A 16,514-nucleotide genomic window follows, 5' to 3' on the forward strand; every position below is an offset into this window, starting at 1 on the left:
TTAGAAATTTCAGTGGATTCAATTTCATTGCCTCAAACATTTAAAATTGTTTCTTCCGAGTACCGCTTTGAAATGTCTCTTGGTTGTGTGCACTTGTGGAGTGTGTGGGTGTGATAAAAAAAAATTCTTAACTACTAAATTGCTGAACAATAGAAAAACTAGAGAGAATACTGACACTCCTCACAAGTTTACAGTATTTATTAATTCATTTAACCATAGTGTATCTGGGGGGAGCTGTTTAGTTCATATGCACTGATTTTTTTTCTGTAAGTCATAAGTTGCTATTGGGTGCATGTGTATTAGACCTGATCAAAAAATAATAATATTCCCATTCTCCAAGGTCTAAATTAACTAAATATGTTTGTTTCTTTGATCTTGGACCTTGGCTATGCCTGCCTCAAGAGCCATGTATTTTTATTGTTGACGTTTTTCAAAAACACTTCAAAATTCAGGATATTATGGCCTTGTTTTCATTGTAGCTTCCCAGAGATTGATGCTATAGCATTAAAATAGGTACCAAATGATGTGGTCAGTGATACAAGTGAACAGGATGAACCAACAGAGAAGAGAAGACAGGTGGAGAAAACCCCTGCCACAAGGTGGTCCAGTGATGTGTATCTCATTGGACAGCCCAGCGCCAGCATCAGTGGCTGTCAACTTTCTACTAATTGCCAGGTGTTCCAGTATTTCCTGCATTTGAGAAAGAAGAATCCCAATAGTGACAATAGGTCTCTAGCCCATGATACAGTGGATGTTGTTTTGCCATTCTGGAGTATGGCAAGTATTAAAACACTAGACAAAATGCAGTCAATCACTTCATGATCCTCCATGAAAAGTACAGGAAAATTGTCAAAAACAAGGGAAGAGACAAAGCAGAGGAAGAGAAATGTATGAACTGATGTTTTGATGGACTTATACAAGTTTTTTGATATTGGATCAAAAGATGCTGTGGAGGAGATAAGAACCAACAGGCTGCTCTCAATTGTATATACGTCTTAATTTATTCTAAAACTAAATATATATTTAATGTTATACTTTTAAGACAACCTCACAAATTACATGACTACAACCAAAATAAACAAAACAAATGCAGTGAACAAAACATTGAGATGATTATTACATTTATCACAAGTAAATTCACTAAATGTTTAGGAATTTGACCACCAGAGGGCATTTTCAGCAACAATGATTTAACAGTTGTGTATTGAGGTGTCTCTTATTAGATATTTAGTCTTAAAACAAAATGTAGACATTTGATATATATTTAAGAAATAATTATTAATTCTCTTTATTGATGTATTAATTATTAGTCATTAAGTGATGACATTCTTTTATAGTGCATTTCTGTGATATAATGATGTAAACATTTTCTGAAATGCCTAATGGAAGAGAACATTTTCATATTATATTTTCAAAAAGCATACACAAATTCATATTTTTTCCTTCAAATTCATTTGCATTTGTGAGGTTTTGTGCTACAAGCTCTCATACATTTTCACATGAGAATTTCCCAACCATTCTTTATTCTTTAGAATTAAATGACAGATAAGATGCTGGTTCACACACAAATAGACTTCTTGGTCTCAATAGGTAAAAAGAGGCCCAAAGGGTCCTTTAGACCTACAAATGAAAAAGCTACTTCAGCAAAAAAAATGGTTGGATAAATAAATGAATGAAAAAAATTCAATTGAGGCACTAAAGACCCAAAACATTAAAAATGGTATTGGCAAAATGATTCAGATCATAGAAATAAATCACATGCTAGGATTAGCTTTGCGTGTATGTGTGTTTTTGTGGAGTTTCATGAAAGTAATACTTTTCAGACAGTTCCAGTTTTTAGCCCCAATACAACCATATTGATATTACAGCGATGAAGCAAGACATTTTAGGGAATTAATAGGTTAATTTCTGTTTGGGCAGTGTACTTTTTGTTATGAGATGTTAGGGCTGGACAATAACTCAATATCAATATATATCACAATAGACAACATTTCAATAATGGTGATATGATTTGTAAACACATTTTCAATATTTTCATAAACACTATTTACAACATTACAATGTCTGTAACGGCACTGCCGTTAGTTCACTGCATTCGGTGATTAATGACATACACCATGTGCATGCGGCTTGTGCTCAGCAACAGCAGGCTATGCTAGTTTTGGTTTGGCTTCAACGTCACACATACTAGCTGCAAAATGAGTACTACTTCAGTTTTGATTGTGGGGATGTACAGTTTGTAAATGTACATTGGTTATGTAAAACACTTTCTATTATATCATCTGATTCAATAGGGTCTTGTCTGACAAAATAAAAAATATTGAGCACATACATGGAAGTATTGAAGAGTTACACAATACTACACATTAGATGTCCTAAGGAATGTCCATAGTGCCACGCCCTTATCAAAATGCCCCACACCCTGATCCAAGACATTGGCCCCTACATTCAACATTTTTTTTTTTTTTTGCTAAAACACCAATGTTTTTTTTGCTAAAAACACCAGAAAATTCCAAAGAAAGTTATAACATAAAAGTTACTAATAGACCAAGAGATGTCCAAGAGTCCAAGAGGCTAGCTAAGCTAACCATGCTAGCTAAGAACCTAAATGAGGAGGTACTACAGTACTTAAACGCTCTAATACTGTTTATAATCTAATATTTAGCTATAAATATATTTGGTTAGAACAGCTATCAATCACTTCGAAGGCGTCAGCTTGTCACTTTTGCAGTTACATGATTGGCCCACTACTCCTTCCCCATTCACACCTTGCTAGTCATTCAATCCCAGCAAACAGTGGATGTTCTTATTTGAGATTTGTTATAACGTTCGCAATAGGACGTTCCTAGGCCATAATGGACGTTCCCAGCAGGTCCCCTCGAAGTCCTGGCGGAACATTCCCAAAGATATATTCACAGGACGTTCGGTGATGTCCCCGTATAGTCGTTGAATTAATGTTATTTTTGTTACCTTTAGAGAATGTTTGAGAACGTCCAGACATGGTCCCACGATGGTTGTCATGGTGCGTTTGAAAGGCAGTCAGCTGAATTCAATTTTTACGTCACTAGAGGAATAAGGGATTTAGCAAGCGGGAATATAAACGCACAAGCCTTCTCGCGATTTAGGAACTAGCTAACATGAATATTCTGACAGAAGCCATTATTATAAATTCAAGGTGAGTCACCTACATTTGATTAAAATATGGTTAGCTAGTAAATACATTATCTTAGTAAATTTATCTTCTGAGTTGCAGCTAATGTTTAAATTAAATAAAATAATCAACATGAAGAGGGCAGCAATATTAAGCTAAGGCTAGGACTTCTAAACATTAGATCGCTTGCATCAAAAGCTGTGATAGTAAACAAAATAATCTCAGATAACAGACTAAATGCACTCTGTTTAACAGAGACATGGGCTAGAGTAAACGAATATGTAAGTTTTAATGAAGCAGCTCCTCCTGGATACAGTTATGTTCATCAGCCCCGTATCACAGGGCGTGGAGGTGGAGTAGCCACAATATATGACACAGATATAGGTTTTACTGTAAAACCAACCACCTGTATTAACTCATTTGAAGCTTTGATAGGTGAAATAGGCAATAATCTCATAGGCAATAAAACAAAGCTTAAACTAGTGACCATCTATCGACCACCGGGTCCTTACTCAGAATTTCTTAAGGAATTTGCTGAGTTTCTTTCGGAATTAGTCCTAACAATTGAAAGATTTGTAATTGTGGGTGATTTCAACATTCATTATGAAAATAAATCAGACCCACTGAAAACCGCGTTCGATTCCATCCTAGACTCAGTAGGTATAGCTCAAAATGTGACAGGACCTACTCACCGCTGTAAACACACCTTAGACTTAATACTTACTTACGGGTTAAACATAGAACATTTGGCAATTATCCCCCAAAATGACGCCATTTCAGATCATTCCCTACTATATGAAATAGCTTTATACGATTTACATCAGATGCGCCATATAAAAACCACATGCACCATCACATCCGACACCACAGCAACATTTATAAACATACTACCAGAGCTACCGAGCACTATGCCACTGCAACCCAATGAATTAGAACAGGCAACACAACAGTTTTATTCCACACTCAGCAATACCTTAGACAGTGTAGCTCCAGTTAAAACTAAATTAATTAGGGAGAAAAAGCTTGCACCATGGTATGATGACCACACTCGTCTTCTAAAACAGGCAGCTCGAGCAGCGGAGCACAAATGGAGATTCATCTCACTAGAAGTGTTTAGAATCGCATGGAAAGACGCCGTAGTCAAATATAAACATGCCCTAATAAAAGCTAGAGCCTCATATTATTACGTTCACAGGATGCAGGGTTATTAACTGTTCCTAGGATCAAAAAGATCACAGCAGGTGGAAGAGCCTTTTCTTTTAAAGCTCCAAAACTGTGGAATAATCTTCCTGCCTTTATTCGGGACTCAGACACAGTCTCAATGTTTAAAACTCGACTAAAGACTTATCTGTTTAGTTTGGCCTTTGAATAATCTGTTACATATTTACCACATCACATATCTTTCTTCTCCGAGGTTTCCCTGGGGAGTAACACTGCAGTTGGAACCTACAATACCAGTGTCATCGCTCCGACACGGAATGAAAACCTGGCATTCATCACAAGACATTTACATTGACAATATCAACACCCAGAATTTTCATTCTAGTTACCTTATACTTAGTCTGATTGTGTGATTTGTTTGTAACCTGTGCATTCGTCTGTATAATTTGTTTTTGTGTAATTTGTGTGTTAATGGGCTGCCCAATGGAGGATGGGTTCTCTTTTGAGTCTTGGTCCTCCCAAGGTTTCTTCCTATTCCCCACCATCTAGGGAGTTTTTCCTTGCCACTGTTGCCTTTGGCTTGCTCATTAAGGATTTGGACCCATAGTATTGTTAACCTTGTAAATCCTGTAAAGTGCTTTGTGACAACATGTGTTGTGAAAAGTGCTATACAAATATATTTGAATTAATTTTTAATAAACCCTCAGCTAACCCCTCTGGATAATCATAAAACCCGATCAGCATCTGTGATCTAGCTAACTAGCTGGCTAACGGTTAGCAAAATCAAACAGGTGGGCCAAAAATGGATGCCCATCTGTGGCTGGACATCAATTCTATGGTCATGGCTAGAGCTAAATTATCACCACGCTACGCTACCTAATGATAAAGTTATATGAATGTCCTGTGAATGTGTCTTTGGGAACGTTCCACCAGGACTTCAAGGGGACCTGCTGGGAACGTCTATCATGGCCTAGGAACGTCCTATCGCAAACATAAAAAACCTCAAATAAGAATGTTCACGAATGTCCCTGGAACGTTCGCTGTTTGCTGGGATCAAACACAATGCAAGGTTTTTGAGGAAGTTCAGGAAAGTTTGAGAGGAAAGTGGTTGGCTAAAAAGAATTGGGATTTTCAGCGAGATGAAGAAAGTAGACAGGTGCAAGGAGATGTGTCGTAAGGCAAAGAGCAGTGGCAGAAGCAAAAGAGAAGGCATATATATATATATATATATATATATATATATATATTAGTGGTGGGACTTTAACGCGTTAATTTCGATTAATTAATTACAGGAAAATTAACGCACTAAAAAAATTAACGCATTTAACGGACGAGACACTTTTGCACCGTGGAATGTTTCTCAGTGCGCGAGTTCCGGGCATACAGATTATGGACACACAATAAGATGATCATGATGGAGATGACTGAAGAGGCTATGCTGGTGGATGGGAAATTTAAATATAAGAAACTTTCAGATGGAAGTACAAACAAAAATAGTGTTATTTACACTTTATGTAGGAAGGAGTTCGCTTATCACAGAAGCACGTCCACCCTTCGTTACCACCTCAACGCAAAACATGTTGCGGCTAAAGCTGGGCGTACACTGTGCGATATTTTAAATCGTGTACTCAGCTCCAGCTCAAACTGTACGACTAAATCGCAGGGAGAGTCGGCTCGTGGAGCTGCTTCAACAGTGCGATACTCTCACGAGGAGCGATTTGAATTTCAAACATGTTTGATGTTCTTGCGACGCTGCGATTTCTGATCGGGAGTTGGTCGTGAGGTGTGAATCGTTCCTCGTTTACCTGTGTAAACTATACGATGCACGACACGCGATTGAGTGAAAATCGGCTGAAAATGGGCCAAAAATCGCACAGTGTACGCCCAGCTTAACGCGCAGGGGTGGGTTTCCCGAAACGTTCGTAACGCTAAGTACTTCTTAACCTCGTACGTTTCATACGAGGTTACGAAGTACTTGGCGCTACGAACGTTTCGGGAAATCCACCCCAGGTCAGTAATGATAACTTAGCTGCTAAATGTATGACCAAACGTCCGTAATTCACATCCTGTGAGGAAACGTCCTGGTTTTTAAATGACCTTCATTGGACCATTAAGACTGGATTAAACTTTCGCGAATGGCCGTAGCGCGCGACTCCGCACGCGTTTATACATGATGCGTCACATTATTTGTGTTGTCCGCTCTCTGTGGTCGAAGATAAATGCTTACAAGAAGCGCTGCGAATTGCGTCAACTGATGCAAGTTACGAACTACCGTCCAGGGGTGAGTTTCCCAAAACGTTCTTAGCGCCAAGTACTTCTTAACCTCGTACGTAAGAACGAGGTGACGAAGTACTTGGCACTAAGAACGTTTTGGGAAACTCACCCCAGAAAGACAATGTCGAAGAAAGTCCAGCAGCTGTATGATGAGGAAAGAATTAAAACAGGTTATTGTGAAGAGTGCCACAAATGTGGCTATGACTGGGGATCACTGGACCTCTGTTAGCAACAAGAATGATCTTGGTGTGACAGCTCATATTATAGATGATGAATCTATAGATGATGAAGATCCAGTCATTTGCTTTGAGCATGCAGAAGACCACTTCTAGGCACTATGAAGATGCCTATGGCAGAGGCCTGGGAAATTAAAGAAAGTCTACCATCTAAAATGGTATTAAAAAACATCTTCTGGTTTACTTCAATTCTTCCAATATCCTGAGCAAAACTCCCTAAATTAAACAACATTTTTGGTCAGAATTTCCAATGTTCTGAACTGTTTTCTGCACACTACACATATATTGGTCTTCGTAGTACACTGGTGGAAAAATAAACAAGATGTTGAAGTTTATGATTATGTTCATTGATTCATTCATTATTCAAACTTAAATTAATATTTCTTATGTTAAATACTGAAATGCGATTAAAATGCGATTAATTTCGATTAATTAATTACAAAGCTTCCGATTAATTCGATTAATTTTTTTTATCGCGTCCCACCCCTAATATATATATAGCAAGCTGTATGAGAAGTTGGACACTAAGGAAGGGGAAAAGGATCTGTACAGATTGGCCAGACAGAGAAACTGTTATGGGCAGGATGTGCAGCAGGTTAGGATGATAAAGGATAAAGGTGGAAATGTGTTGTCTGGTGAGGAGAGTGTCTTGGGAAGGTGGAAGGAGTATTTTGAGGAACTGATGAATCAAGAGAATGAAAGGGAAAGAAGGTTAGAAGAGGTAGAGGTTGTGAATCAGGAAGTGCCTCAGGTGAGCAAGGAGGAAGTAAGGGCTGCAATTCGGAGAATGAAGTGTGGTAAGGCAGTTGGACCGGATGATATTCCAGTGGAGGCATGGGCATGTTTGGGAGAGACAGCAGTGGAGTTTTTGACTGGGTTAATTAACAAAATCTTGGAAGGTCAGAAGATGCCTGAGGAGTGGAGACGAAGCATAATGGTGCCGATTTTCAAGAATAAGGGTGACATTCAGAGCTGTAGTAATTACAGGGGAATAAAGTTGATCAGTCACAGCCTGAAAATCTGGGAAAGAGTAGTGGAAGCTAGGCTTAGAGGAGAGGTAGATATCTGTGAGCAGCAGTATGGTTTCATGCCAGCTAAGTGCACCCCAGATGCTATGTTTGCTTTGAGAGTGTTAATGAAGAAGTATAGGCAAGGACAGAAGAAGTTACATTGTGTGTTTGTTGACTTAGAAAAAGCTTATGATAGAGTACCGAGACAGGAGCTGTGGTATTGTATGAGGAAGTCAGGAGTAGCAGAAAAGTATGAGAGGGTGGTGCAGGATATGTATGAGAACAGTGTGACAGCAGTGAGATGTGCGGTAGGAATGACAGATGGGTTTAAAGTGGGGGTAGGACTACATCAGGGATCCCTTCCCTGATCCCCCTTCCCTGATGAGTCCCTTCCTGTTCGCAATTGTCATAGACAGACTGACGGATGAGGTTAGGCAGGAGTCCCCTTGGACTATGATGTTTGCTGTTGACATTGTGATATGTAGTGAGAGTAGGGAGCAGGTGGAGGTGAGCTTGGAAAGATGGAGATATGCTTTGGTGAGCAGGGGAATGAAAGTGAGCAGGAGTAAAACAGAGTACATGTGTGTGAATGAGAGGGCAGACGGTGGACAGGTCCAGTTACAAGAAGTTGATTTGGTGAAGGTTGACGAGTTTACCTACTTAGGGTCGAGGGTACAGAGTAATGGAGGAAGTGAATGAGAGGTAAAGAAGAGAGTGCAGGCAGGGTGGTGTGGATGGCACAAAGTGTCTGGGGTGATTTGTAATAGAAGGGTGTCAGCTAGAATTAAAGGAAAGGTCTATAGGACAGTAGTGAGACCTGCTATGTTGTATGGACTGGAGACAGTGGGACTGACAAAGAGACAGGTGAGGGAGATGGAGGTGTCTGAGATGAAGATGTTGAGATTCTCATTTGGAGTGATGCGGAAGGATAGGATCAGAAATGAGTTTATTAGAGGAACAGCATATGTAGCATGTTTTGGAGATAAAGTTAGATAAGCGAGATTGAGATGGTTTGGACATGTACAGAGGAGAGAGGAGAGGTATATTGGTAGGAGGGTCTTGAGGATGGAACTTCCAGGCAAGAAGAGGATAGGTAAACCTAAGAGGAGGTTTATGGATGCAGTGGTAGAGGATATGAGAGTGGCTGGTGTGCCAGTGGAAGACACTCAGGACAGGGCCAAATGGAGGAGTTTGATCCGCTGTGGCAACCCCTAAATGGGAATTGCTGAAAGAAGAAGAAGATACAATACCACGATTTACTAAATCAATAAAATCTAAGTTGTTTTAGAAGTAACATAAGAAGTAGACCTAAACAGTTTAACACATAAGAGACATTTAAAGGACGTTCCGCTCATTGTCCTCTGGATGTTTCCAGGGCGTCCTACAAAGGTCTTATAAAAACGTCCCCTGTAACATTTTGGCAACCCTACAAAAAAAACGAGTGTTGGTTTGCGGGACGTCCTCGGGACAATTTTTTGTTTGCTGGGATAGAAACAGATGTAGTTTTGCACAACCCATATGGGCCCTATAAAGATTTGCGCATGGGACCCATATGGGCCCCTAATGGGGCTGAAGCAGGTGTCTGCAGTTAACCATAAGGGCCCTAATTGATGCCCACCTTGGCCCCATCATTATCCCACACAAACAAGGGGCCCATGTAGGGCCAGTGGATCATTGCTCATACAGGGCCCACCTGAAGCCCACATTGACCCCAGTATTGGCCCACATGGGCTAACCCACATGGGGCCCATGTGGAGATGATAGACAAATCTTTATAGGGCCCATATTGGTTGTGCAAAGGGGGCCCAAATATCAGCCCATCACTACCATGGGGCTCACAAATATTTCAGCTCGCATTGATCTGCTTCCGGGATCTAGCCCCCCTAGGGGTCGTCTCTTTTCTTCGGGTGTTTCAGAACACAGGGTCATGAAGGAGTATATACAAAAGGCTCTGGCAACAGGTTTTATTCGACCTTCCACCTTCCCTGCCGGAGCCGGGTTCTTTTTTGTAGGAAAGAAAGACGGGGGGTTACGGCCGTGTATTGACTATCGGAGGCTCAATAAAGTGATGGTAAAAGACCGCCATCACTTGCCCCTCATGGCCACTGCGTTTGAGGCACTCCAACAAGCAACAATCTTTACCAAACTTGATCTCTGGAGTGCCTACAATTTGGTCAGGGTCCGAGAGGGTGATGAGTGGAAGACCGCCTTTATCACCCCTTCTGGGCATTATGAGTATTTGGTCATGCCATTTAGTCTTATGAATGCCCCAGCGGTCTTCCAAAGTTTTATTAACGAAGTGCTAAGAGAAGCTCTCGACAGGTACGCATTCATATATCTGGACAAATAGTCATTAATTTACAGTGATTTTATAGTCTTTCAAAGTCTGAGCATGTTAAACACATAAGGCTTTTACAGGATTTTACAGATTTTACAGCTTCTTTTAGAAACCACCTTTACATAAAGCTTGAGAAGTCTCTCTACCACGTCCGTGAGGTAGGCTTCCTAGGGTACCACATAGCCCAGAGCACCCTGGCTATGGACCCATCTAAGATCTGGGCTGTTGCTCAGTGGCCAACACCCACCTCAGTCCGTTTGGCTCAGCGTTTCTTGGGTTTCAACAATTTTTTGCATCGTTTTATTAAGGGTTTCATCACTCTGGCAGCCCCTCTCATCGCTCTCACTAAAAGGACTCCCGGTCCCTTTGTCTGGTCTCCTGAGGCACAGCATTCATTCGACAGCCTAAAGAAACAGATCACCTCGGAACCTGTGTTATGTATCCCTGACCCTGAACTCCTGTTCATTATCGAGGTGGACGCTTCTGATTATGGGGTGGGTGCTGTTCTCTCCCAGAGAACTGGGACCCCTCAGAAATTCCATCCATGCGCGTATTTTTCTCACCATATGACGCCCGCCGAACGAAATTACGACATGGGTGACAAAGAGCTGCTGGCGGTTAAACTCGCCTTAGAAGAGTGGAGGCACTGGCTGGATGGGGCCAAGCACCCGTTCTTGGTGTGGACCGATCACAAGAAGATGGCCTACCTCCAGCAAGCTAAGCGCCTGAACTCTAGACAGGCCAGATGGTCCTTGTTTTTCGGGCGGTTCGATTTTACTCTCTCTTATCGGCCCAGTGCTAAGAATGTTAAGCCGGATGCTCTGTCCCGTCAGTGGGAGTCACCACCTGACATATCTGAGCCCTGTACTGTCTTGCTGGTCTCCAAAATTGTGGCACCCATACAATGGGAGGTGGAGAAAGAGGTCAAGCGGTTGCTCTCCAGTGATCCTGTTCCTGGTGGTGCTCCTCCCACTCGTCTGTATGTCCATCTGAACCTGCGAAAGAAAGTCATGGGTTGGGGGCATGACTGACCGTTTGCTGCTCATCCTGGTGCACATCGCACTCTTAAGCTCCTGCAGGGAAGGTTTTGGTGGCCTGGGTTGGACCAGAAGGTGGGGCATTACGTTTTGGCCTGTGAAACCTGTTCTAGGAATAAGGTTTCTCATTCCAAACATGCCAGATTATAGCGTCCTCTCCCAATCCCATCCAGACCATGGACTCACATGGTGTGGGACTTCGTAACGGGGTTACCTGCCTCTTGAGGTAACACCACTATTTTGGTTATAATTAGTGCTGTCAGGCGATTAAAAAAATTAATCTAATTAATTACACACTTTGTGATTAATTAATCTAAATTAATCGCATTCATCACTTCTTGCTATGAAAGTATTGTATTTAAAAATTTACATGTCAAATGAATTCTGCAGATGAGTAAATCAATTAATGAATTACTGGTATAGACATAGAAGTTTCACATCTCTTTATTTCAGATGCATAACATACCAGCCATCTTTAGGCCACAATTATAACCTGAACAGAATAATATATCAACACCTCCTTCAACTTTGAAACTACTTCTTAAGCACCGTCTGTGCCAAAAAAAATCACTTAACATACTGTATTTAGCAAATACACTATGTTGCCTAATTTTGTTCAATTTCCAAGGTATAACAATTTTATTCTTTTGATCATGGACTATCAGAAAAACATCACACTTTTTTTTTAACTTATTTCTGGAACATATTGAATGATGAAATAAAGTCAACCAAGTAACAAGTTTGTGTTATTTAACACAACTGGACCCATGTGCCTCACTTCTTACACCTCTCTCAACCAGTTACTGAGACACACTAGCTTGTCTACATTCTCAGAAGCCAATGCTGCCCTCCTTTTTTGGACTAAGTTGCCTGCAAGGGAGAAAAGTCTCTCACAGGGGACAGAAGTAGCAGGAGAGGCCGGATATTTGCAAGCCAGGACGGACAACTCTTGATGGGCCCCAGCATGAGTTGACCACCACTGCAATGGGCAAGCTTCCATGCAGATGCTGGGCTCTGCTTTGTAGCGGTTCAGAGCTCTGCTCAGTCCTATCACATCATCATCAGAGTCTGTGTCTGAAGTAAGGACCAAGAGGCTCCTTTTCTTTGCTGGCTCTTCTAAGGGCTTTGAGGTAGTTCTGCTGGGCTCATTTTGCAGCAGTAGCTCAAGGCTGGTCCACACCTCTTCTCTTTCTCCTTTGGGTAGGTGTTTTAAGTCCTTGAAGCGTGGGTCTAGTGCTGAAGCAATTTTGAGCCATCTGTGGTTGAGGGTTTTTTGCCGTTCTAACAGGTCTTTCTTAAAGGCAGTCTTGAACCTTTCTATATAGGCTGGATCCTCCTCTGAGACTTCCATAGTACGGTGTAGGTGGCAAAAAGCAGGCAACACCACAGAGCATGAGACATAAGTCTCACCTCCAAGAAGCTCAGTCACATATCTGCATAATGAATGAAAAGGGAAGTGTATTATATCAGAGTCAGTATGTGTATTATATCAGTCTGATTTACTTTTAAGAAACACTTTCCAAATTAGACTATGACAGGTAATTCTCAATATAACAAACAACTATTCCCTATGCGTGCGTGTGTGTGTGGGGGTTGGGGGTTACCTGCATGGTTCAAGGAGGGTCTCTAGCTTCTTCAGTTTGTCCCACTCAGATGCAGTCAACATGACTAGCTTGTGCTTCTGATGGCTCAGAGTAGCCTTGATAGCCTCCTGATTCTTCAGCAGACGAGAAATCATAGCAAGCGTCGAGTTCCACCTTGTAGAAACGTCCTGAATCAGATGCTCTGTCTGCTGCCCAGCTAGTTTTTGCTGCTGGTGGAGCTCCTCTGTGTTCGCAGGGCTGTGTTTAAAATGCCCCACTATTTTACGACACTTTGCCAATGCATCACAGAATCCCTTGTCAGCAAGACAAACAGTGATGCTTCTCTGTAACATGTGAGCAATACAAGGCATATGCTCATATGGAAGTCTTTTTGCAGCAGCAACCATGTATCGAGCGCCGTCTGTGCTGACAGTTGTGATCTTCTGTTGAACTTGCCATGCCTCCGCCACAGACAAAAACTGATCTGCACAGGCATCTGCAGAGTGTCTGGTGTCCGTTTTTCGCATGCTCAATGCAAATGACGTTAGTTTCCACTCACTGTCAATATAATGTGCGGTCACACCGAGGTAATTGTGATTGCTGATCGACGTCCAGTGATCTCCAGTCAGCGCAATATACTGGGCTCCCGCAACTACGTCTAATTTTGATTTCTTTTCTGTGTCGTAAAGTTGATGAATTTTAGACATAATTGTGCTCCTCGACGGCGGCTTATAAGCTGCGTCAGAAGATGCTGTTTGTAAAACCTCGACTAACCCTCGGTCCTCTACCATCGAAACTGGTCTACAGTCCATAGCAATCCATTTTGCAATAGAGTTTGTAAGTCGCTCACTGGTAGACTTACTTAGTCTGCGCGAAAATGCCTGATCCAATGTGGCTTGACAAGGTTGGCTGCTAGCTCTAGCAGCATGCGCTGTGTGCTGGCTTGTATGACCGGTTTCACGGATATGCTTTGCGTTGAGGTGATATTTCAGACTTGAAGCACTCCGGTGGTAGGAAAATTCCTTGTTACAGAACCGGCAGAGCACTGTGCTTCTATTCAAAGTTCCGTCTGGATATTTTTTTAAAGTAAATGCGCCATTAAGAGGGCCAAGTAGTGCGGTTTCGTTTGCCTCCATCATGTTGTAGTGACCGGAAAAGCTAAAGATGCACCGGGTCAAAGGTCACCAAGGACAGCGATTAATCAGCATGAATTTTTTTAACGCGTTATTTTTTCTTTAATTAATTAATCGAAATTAACGCGTTAATTTGACAGCCCTAGTTATAATGAATCGTTTCTCTAAACCGGCCAGATTCCTGGCCATACCTAAGCTCTGCTCTGCTTGTGAGACTGCCTCCCTGTTCTTACACAACATCGTCCGGTACCACGGGTTCCCCTCCGACGTGGTGTCTGACAGGAGCCCAGTTCACCAGTCACTTTTGGGGGGCCTTCCTGGGACTCTTGGGCACCAAGGCCAGAAATTCTTCAGGGTTTCACCCCAGACCAATGGCCAGGCTGAGTGAACTAACCTGGAACTAAGACCTGGAGCAAACACTCAAGTGTTTGGCCTCCGCTAGTCCCTCCTCCTGGTCTGACCAGCTTCTCTGGGCTGAGTATGCCCATAACACCATGTGGCACTCAGCCCTCAGGATGTCTCCCTTCGAGTGTCTATACGGTTATGCTCCTCCTATGTTCACTGACCAGGAGAAGGAGGTGGCCGTCCCAGGGGCTCGTGCTTTGGTCCGACAGTGTCGGTTGACCTGGCAAAAAGCCTGCAAGGCCCTACTATTGGCGTACACCAGCTATTGCCGTAATGCCGACAAGCACTGTCTGCTGGCCCCTTCATTTCACCCTGGGCAGCGTGTTTGGCTCTCCGCTAAGGACCTGCTGGTCCGAGGCAGTATTAGGAAGCTGGCTCCCTGGTATTTAGGTCCATTTAAGGTGGACAGGCGGATTAATCCGGTCACTTACCGGCTCTTGCTCCCGCCTTCTATGCGAGTCCACCCGGTTTTCCATGTTTCTTGTCTTCGCCCGGTCTGTGTAGTATACCCCGTGCTCTGACCCCACCGGCCCCCCACATGATTGATGGGGCCCTGACTTACACGGTGAATCGCTTACTGGATCACTGCCGTGTTAGGGGCCCGGACCAGTACCTGGTGGATTGGAAAGGTTATGGCCCAGAGGAGCGCTCCTGGGTACCTGCTTCACGTATCCTCAACCGTACCCTTATCTGTGACTTGTGCTGCATCGGGGCCATCGCTCTGGACCCGCGAGGTCTCGGGCCTGGGGGTGGGGTGGGCTCTGTCAGGGCTGACTCGGATGCTGCTCCTCCAACCACCACCAGAGGCACCTGAGTCAGTCCTAGACTTAAGATCAAGTTGTCATGGTCCACCGTCACTGGACAGTAGACGACATAATAAAGGCGGCAGAGAGCCTGGACAAACCAACAGATATGGGAGGACGACGCTTCGGAGAAGAACTCACGGCCTTCGCTTAGTCCTGCAGACCAACCCAATCTGAACTGAGCTGGTGGTCAAGGCCCCCAGTTCACCAAGATAGACCGAGGCTGGACACCAAGAGACATTCGGCTCTACCGACCTGAGTGAGAAGCTCCAGCAGCCGGACAGGAAGACCCAAACGGGCCCTACAAAGAGATGATAAGGGGCCTGGTCACAAGACTGGAAGTTGCATACCCAGCCACTATCAACACAGCCAAGATAGCTGCCTGTAAACAAGAAGATGGAGAATCCGTCAGCTACTTCCTAGTGAGACTGACCAGAGTCACGCTGACCACTATGGAATTGAGGCCCGTGGGAAGCACACCTGAGAAACAGCTTCCCGATGAGCATGAGAAAAGACATCAGCAACATCATCAGAGCCCAGTGCATCGGGTACAACAGCGCCACCCTGCAAATCATAGAGGGTCACGCCAAGCACCATGAAGAACTACTTGCAAAGAAAGAGAAGAATTAAGTTCAGAAGCAGAATGATATTCAACAAGAGGCTATGCTGACAATGGTGCAAACCACCCAACATGTGCTCACTAGCAGAGAACGGCGGAGGGGCAGAGGAAGAGGAAGAAGAAGGGGTGACGGCAATGGTTACAAATGCGGAAAACCAGGACACTTAGCAAGAGACTGTCTTGAAAATGAAGAATTCACTGAACAGGAGAATGAAAGCTCCGGAGATTGACGGGCAGCGGAGAGGCGGGACAGCACAGGACCACGAGGAGAATACAACAAAAGGAAAGTAACTTGTTTAAATGATGAATGTTTACAGAAAATAAGTGAAGGGCTTCAAGGCTTGCTAAAAATAACATTAACAGTAAACTGCACCAAAGTGAAGTTTTTAGTTGATAGCGATGCCACCCATGCCAGTACCTCATTAAAGTAAAATGGATTCGCTAATCCAGGATGTAGACTAAAGCACATGTGCCTAATAATGCATTTCGTCACCATGACAAGAATGTGTGACAAAAATGTGCTGTGTTAATATGACAAAAACATGCTGTGGTCTCAAGACAGCAGTAGGCCTACAGAATTTGAGTATTCGAACTGGGAGTAGGCTAAATACGTTTAATTAACTTTTAAAAATAAGCATATCTTCAAAATACGCATTCAATCATTTTTTTTCATAAATTATCTGAAATTGCGTCGACAATTCCGAAATGTGCCACTAGAGAGTACTCGTAAGGAGGATTGAAGTGTGGGTCTAAAGTTGCGGCGC

At 42.9% G+C, this 16,514-nt stretch overlaps 1 protein-coding gene across 1 annotated transcript; it reads right to left on the reverse strand.

The window, feature by feature from the left end:
- Positions 1-11,988: 11,988 nt before the first annotated feature.
- On the reverse strand, positions 11,989-13,581 carry LOC143516356 (E3 SUMO-protein ligase ZBED1-like). The gene is made up of 2 exons (XM_077007907.1): positions 12,812-13,581; positions 11,989-12,640 (listed from the first exon to the last, which is right to left on the reverse strand). Exons 1-2 carry the CDS (start codon positions 13,579-13,581, stop codon positions 11,989-11,991), a joined length of 1,422 nt encoding a protein of 473 aa, XP_076864022.1.
- Positions 13,582-16,514: the final 2,933 nt, after the last annotated feature.

Source organism: Brachyhypopomus gauderio, chromosome 6, assembly GCF_052324685.1.
Source record: "Brachyhypopomus gauderio isolate BG-103 chromosome 6, BGAUD_0.2, whole genome shotgun sequence".
In the NCBI taxonomy this organism is placed as follows: domain Eukaryota; kingdom Metazoa; phylum Chordata; class Actinopteri; order Gymnotiformes; family Hypopomidae; genus Brachyhypopomus; species Brachyhypopomus gauderio.

What these genes read in the sequence shown, in the direction of transcription:
- LOC143516356 (XM_077007907.1), bottom strand. Translation starts at nt 13,581, where the DNA reads ATGGTAGAGGACCGAGGGTTAGTCGAGGTTTTACAAACAGCATCTTCT. An exon ending in ACCCTCCTTGAACCATGCAG is followed by an intron (nt 12,641 to 12,811) that starts GTAACCCCCAAC and finishes TTCATTATGCAG; the next exon opens with ATATGTGACTGAGCTTCTTG.